Source organism: Poecilia formosa, unplaced genomic scaffold (genome assembly GCF_000485575.1).
Source record: "Poecilia formosa unplaced genomic scaffold, Poecilia_formosa-5.1.2 Scaffold0, whole genome shotgun sequence".
In the NCBI taxonomy this organism is placed as follows: domain Eukaryota; kingdom Metazoa; phylum Chordata; class Actinopteri; order Cyprinodontiformes; family Poeciliidae; genus Poecilia; species Poecilia formosa.
In genome coordinates, this window is record NW_006799939.1 from 931,518 (window position 1) to 937,702 (window position 6,185).

General features: G+C 41.8%; 1 protein-coding gene and 1 long non-coding RNA gene across 2 annotated transcripts in view; one reads left to right on the forward strand and one right to left on the reverse strand.

Annotated features, from left to right (window-relative positions):
- irx2a (iroquois homeobox 2a) overlaps positions 1 to 5,759 on the reverse strand; it is a 5,939-nt gene extending 180 nt beyond the window's left edge. Inside the window, exons 1-3 of the mRNA XM_007564040.2 lie at positions 5,442 to 5,759; positions 3,813 to 4,218; positions 1 to 3,148 (exon numbers count right to left, since the gene is read on the reverse strand). The exon at positions 1 to 3,148 is cut by the window's left edge and continues 180 nt beyond it. Of these exons, the coding sequence (XP_007564102.1) occupies positions 2,277 to 3,148; positions 3,813 to 4,218; positions 5,442 to 5,681 (1,518 nt within the window). The 5' untranslated portion in view covers positions 5,682 to 5,759 and the 3' untranslated portion in view covers positions 1 to 2,276. The remainder of the gene's footprint in view (positions 3,149 to 3,812; positions 4,219 to 5,441) is intronic.
- Positions 1 to 6,185, forward strand: part of LOC103146760 (uncharacterized) — a 128,730-nt gene that overhangs the window by 103,853 nt on the left and 18,692 nt on the right. The window lies entirely within an intron of this gene.

Below are 6,185 nucleotides of genomic sequence, written 5' to 3' on the forward strand. Positions count from 1 at the left end.
CATATTTATATTTACAAGACAAACAGAAGATGTCAGTTTTCCACTTTTGCAATACAACTTGCATAAATTATAGGCATCGTTCCGCTGTCACTTTAAAAAAATAAATATCAAATGTAGGCTACTCCACTCTGAAGTCCTCAAAGTTCACTTTAGATCAGATCAGTGTCCTAAGAATCCTCCCACTCCCTCCCCAAATACATTTCCTAGGCCATATGTTGTTGTTTTGTTTTTTTTTTTTGTTTTTTCCACACACAGATAACAAAAAAAAAAAATAATAATATATCGTGGCAAATAAGCAAACAAGAGGAACCTGAGAAATAACATGTAACTCACATATAATGGGAGATGATGAGTGATGATGATAAGGAAATCACACAAGGCAATGTAATAAAGACTGACGATCTGAGTCTTTGTGGGATTTAGCAGCAGCAGCTTTCATTTCCAAAGAAATATGGTGGCACTAGATACGGTTTGGAGTGCGAGGTTATGAGGGTTAAAGCGTGGGACTAAAAAAGGTCAAAATCCCTTTTTTCCATGTTTTATACTCTGAGCAATTGTGACACCTACCTGCAGAGCATGGAAATATATATTTTAGAAAAAAAAAAAAAAAGAATCCCACGATGCAGAATTTGGAAAAACTGTCAAACTGTTTCAGAAAGAAAAATCAAACTAAATAAAATTGCAAATGTTAAATAAATCTGCTAACCTAAACCACGACTGCAGCAGCACATATGAAAAGTGAGCAACTGCCACAACCACTTACACTGTAAAAATGACTTTTTGAGGGAACTAAGTTTTAGTCATTAAAATTACTTCAGTTTTATTCAAACATATTACTGTGTAAATGTAATTTTATATGGGTGTCAAGTACTCCCTGAACACCTTTTTAGACTTTAACAGTAGACGTTGGTTCAGCTATTGTCCTCCTATTGTCATTTGTCATGTTGCATTCGACAAATACTGGTTAGCATGGGTTTTATTAGAAATCAATGCGCTTTACTCAGTAAAAATGGATATCCTAAGAACTGCCACAAGGCTTGTAGATAAAAAAAATAAAATAAAAAAAAAAGTTTAAGGAGTTTAAGTTTGTATTCAGTTTTAGCCAGTTTAGCAACAGCTCGAATGGTAAAGTACGACTTACTGGCAAGTTGAGCTCCCTAAGTTTGAGGTAGTTGTTGCCAGTGAAGAAGTCATCTCAGCTGTTGTTGTCATACTATTGTGTAAGAATAGATTTTAACTAATTTCATGTCTTGCTTAATTTAATAGAACACTGGATGAACAAATCCTACTAATTACAAATTTGAGTATTTTATTGTAAATTTCTCTTTCATAAGTACTTTTTCAGCTATTAAACTTATGTAAGTTTTACAGCTATTTATTACTTGTAAACACAGAATAAAGACTATGCAAATAAAATGTATCCTGTTGCACCAATTTTACTGAGTAAACCGGCAGTTGGTTTTATCAGTGTATGTGACATTTGAAGGCTTGAAGTTGCACTAAGACTGTGCAGAGGGAGCTAATTTGTTTGCATTTGGCTGACCCTGTGTAATTATAATTATCCTAAGCTGAAAGATAAGGTTTGGAGCCCACTGTGCACACGCACACTCACTCTGTTTCCCTCTCTCTCTCTCTCTTCCACACACAAAGGAGACAATAAAAGTAAAATTCCTCCTCAAAGCTATGGCAACATTTCTCTGCTTATTGGATTCAAAAACGGTCCTTGTGTGTTACGTGTCTGCGTGTGTGTGCTTGGGTTTATTTGAGGCCTGTTCTTCACTGTTGTAATGGCTGAATTTTACACGTTAATTTTCACCTAAATTCTGCTGATTTCAAAAGCAAGCTTGTATTGTTCCCATGAGAAATAAAGATATGTTTAAATGAGTAAAATGCGTTGAAAATAAAATAACTGTTTTTATTTTTAATTTTGTTTTTTTACTTTAAAATAAGGTTTTGCTATTTTTGTTTGACCTTGTTTTAAGATTAAAGTCTCCATAATGAGATACAATTATAATTAAGTCGGTAAATGTCGTTTATTCTTATTCCAGAATCTTCCTCAAAACGGTCAGATTTATTTGATGAAAGGCAGAGACTGTTCCCACCAAAGCAGTGACATGAAAGTGACCAAAAGTAGAACGGTTGGTATGCTTTGAAAACATGTAAAACGATGGCGAAATCTTCATCCGCTGCTGATGTGAAATACAATTCCAAGAAAAAAAAAATAAATAAAAAAAAATCCTAAATAAGTTTTCATTTTAGTCACAGAGTTCTCCTCATTACGTACCTTTCTTTGCTTCTATGTTTGTGGCTCTGAAATGTTGCTGCTCGACGGCAGCAATCTGGTTTGGGTTATTTTTAACGATGGGGGAGTCTGGCCTGAGCTTTGGTTCCGCGCAAGCCTCCGCCGCCCTGTGAGTGGCGCTCAGACCCTCGTTCGCGGCCGCGGCGGCTGCGGCCGCGGCGGCGGCAGCTGCCAGACTCACTCCGGAGGAGTTGGTGTACCGCAGGATCCCTTGACCCTGCAGGGGGCTAAAGTTGCCGTAGTTTGTGTAATTGCTATAAAAGGGAGACGTGTAATAAATAGGTCTTCCGAGGATGGAGGGGGCTGGGTAGAGTGAGGGGGAGCTGGCAGCCGGTGAAGTCGCGGAAGGCGTCGGGGGAGTGAGGAGTCCGCCGCTGGAGGAGGGGCAGTTCGGCTGCCCCGGTTGCCCCTGTTGCTGATGCTGCTGCTGCTTTTGGTCCGAGGTTGCAATCTCGGCCAGAGACCACAGTTTGGGCTTGGCCGAAAGATTCTGAGGCGCCCCGGACGGATTAGGCCTGTTGTCCAGACACGAAGACAATTTACTGACGTTGCTGTTTATGAGGCTCCGGGCCAAATCCTCCCGCTGGCTGTGAAGGTGGTGGAGATGATGGAGGTGGTGGTGGTGGTGCTGATGATGGTGATGGGTGAGCACCGGAGCTTCCACGCCCGTCAGAGGCGACGACGTGGCGGGTTTGGGTGAGAGTTGGTCGCGGCGGTCCACGCCATCCTCACTGCACTTGTCCGCTGTTTGGTCGGAGCTCAGCTCTGAAACGCAGCCGACTTTTTCCCCGTCAGACTCGGCAGAGCACGAGTGATCCGTCAGGGTGTCGACGTGCAAACTGATGCCTGCGCGAGAGGACAGAGTTGACAAATTTAAGGAAAAATAAACAACACAATTTTTGAAATGAAAAAAATTAAAATAAAGAAAGATAATAAAAATGATTGAACTTAGAAAGTCAGAAATATGAACTGCATCAAACGTTTTGGCTGAATTTAAAGTAAGAATTAAAACTGAAATATTTATGGTTTATATTAATTTAGCAAGCTAGTTTTTGTTTTAAAAAATATATATACATTTTTAGATCGTGTTCTGTGGTTCCATTTTGATATAACAACATGAGGGAAGGGACATAAACTGTCACAGTTTATTGAGGGTCACTCATGAATGTCTGTTTTATCACCGATTTATCACCATGTTATCAAAACAAATAAATAAATAAAATGTCTCTTTCAACAGGTCATTTTCATAAAAAAAACAGTACGCTAATCACTATGGTTACGGAACGACAGACACTTATAGCGAAAGAGCAGCATCCTGGCCTAATCATTTGTTTCCTAGCCTGACTTAATAATTTTCAACTATTCTTACCTAAAATCTCATTAAAAATCTACAGCCATAAATTAACGCGTGTGGGTAACGGGGGGACCGGGGCGCACACCCTCCCCGTGTGTACAAGCCTCAATAGTTAATTTGATCATTGGCTCTGCGTGTTGCCACATCACACCCCACCTTCGTCCTCCGCCGAAGCCTCGCTGTTATCCAGGGTTTTGTCAGAGCGCTCCGCCTCCTTCCTCTCCCCGTCTCCGTCCTCCTCGTCCTCGTCCTCGCTCTTACTGCGGGGCGCCCAGGTCATCTTGTTCTCCTTTTTGAGCCTCCGCCTGGCGTTTGCGAACCAGGTGGAGACCTGCGTCAGGGTCATCTTGGTGATGATGGCCAGCATGATCTTCTCCCCCTTAGTCGGGTACGGGTTCTTCCTGTGCTCCTGTAGCCAGGCCTTCAAGGTGGCCGTGGCGTCCCTGGTGGCGTTCTTGCGGTAAGCCGGGTCGTTGAGTTGGTAGGGGTAACCCGGACTCCCATATGGATGGTAGCTGAGCGCCCCAGCCATGCCCGTTGTGTGCGCGTCATATGGAGAGGACTTGAGGGGGAAAAAAGTTGGGAAAAAGTCACGCTTCCATAAATGATTTGCCCAACTGAGCTAAAAAGATATAGGGATAACAGTGGTTTATATATATATATATATATATATATATATAAAACCATATATTACGTGCGTTTGTTGTTTGAAAGAAAAAAAAACTTGGACTGTTAAGGTTGGATGTTGTTTTATTCTATTATTCGATCGTTTCATTAATCAGTTATATCAAATGCCATTTTTGCATTGTAGAGCTGCCAACTGATTATTAATGTCATATTTTTTATTTATTTAATTATTTGATGTGTTCTTTATTGGTTTTGCTCGAAGCATTTGTCGAGTTAAAGCAGAAGGGGGAAAAAAAAGGTGCAATTACTAAAGTCTAAACGCCGCGCGTAAAGGCAGGCCACAGGGGAAAAAAAAAGCCATGATTTAATGCAGCAGTGATGGTTAAGGTCATTATCGGATTAGCTAATAACAGAGCTCCTGTTAATGCAGTAGTTAAGATAACATAAAGGAAATTTAATTTTGCGTAATCACCCATTAACTTGCTCGTTTTCATTGAGTGAATGCATGATTTATATCTTTTTTTTTTTTTACTTTTTTTTATTTTTTTTAACTTTTTGTCGCTGCCCCAGTGGATTTGCAGCATTGCAAATCCCATTAACAAATCACTTGATGTGCACCTTTCCCGAAAAGCACTTTAAGTCTGCCCGTGTGACATGATCACTACGAGTCATGTTTATTTTTTTAGAACTAAACGAGAAAACAGACTGTTTTATTTTTGACTATGTAGGATCTAAAAATGTCCCGTCGTTTAGAGTCTAAACTTGTCAGTCTACATCTATTTCGTATAACACATAAGGCTGCGCAGCAAGAGTTAAGCGGTGGTCAAGCCATTCCAATCTGTAGCTCATGCCTGAAAATCCCATTTAAGTGGAGGAGGTGAAGGATTTTGAAAGTAAGGGCCCTTCCAGGAGACCACTTCATATAAATTCATAGCTCTCAATGGAAAAGTTCTACAGCTTCCTACAGATTCGAGAAAAAAAAGGGGGGATGGGGGCGGGGGGACAACAACAAAAAAAACACAAAAAAAACAACAACACACACACACATTGTAATGCGCCGATCCATGGCGATCAGATATCAAGAATGTGCGCATACATAGTTTAAAACGCGGAAATCCAGCACTTATAATCGGGAGTAACACACACGAGATATTTTACCATGTAGGAGGGGAATCCCGTCGCAGGATCCGTGGAGTATGATAGCGGACTGGAGAAGCCCGCACCAGCCGAGGCGGAGAAAGCAGCCGAGCCGGGATAGGGACTGAAGGCTGAGCCGGAGGACGACCTCGCCAAGTCCTCATTCCGCGGAGCAGCCAGAGCCGAGGCCCCGTAAGCCGGACACGAATAAAGAGCCAGAGAGCCTGGGGGCTGGTAGAGGTAACCCTGAGGATAGGACATTGGTGAGCGCAATAGAGTTCGCCGATTCTCCCAAGAAAAAAAAAAAATAAATAGCAGGAGGGGGAAAAAAAAAAAAAAAAGCAACAGTACATCTTACTGAAAAATACTGAAAGGAAAAATCAACTCAATAATCAGCCGTGCAAACAGTCATCAAACAGTGAAAGTAAAAAAAAAAAAGGCCTCCCTCCGCAGCCCCCTTACTGGGAAAAAAAACACCCGAAAGATCTGTTAAAGTGCCCACATAGAGGTAATGTGGCATGCGTCTTGATCCCCTAGCGTCCGATGTTATTAGTGCGCTGCGCTATGAAGTGAGGAGTTAGGAGGGAAGGAGCCAGTTGAGTTTCAGACACACACAGAGCATCGGGGGGAAAAACTGGAGCTGTCACTCTGGCTCATCTGAATATCCCATCCCCGCCCCCTTTGTGCCGGATAGAAATGGAGCCTCGGAACAAAACCAGCTCTCCAAACGGGAAGGAGACGGTTCCATACCAACCTAGAGAGGAC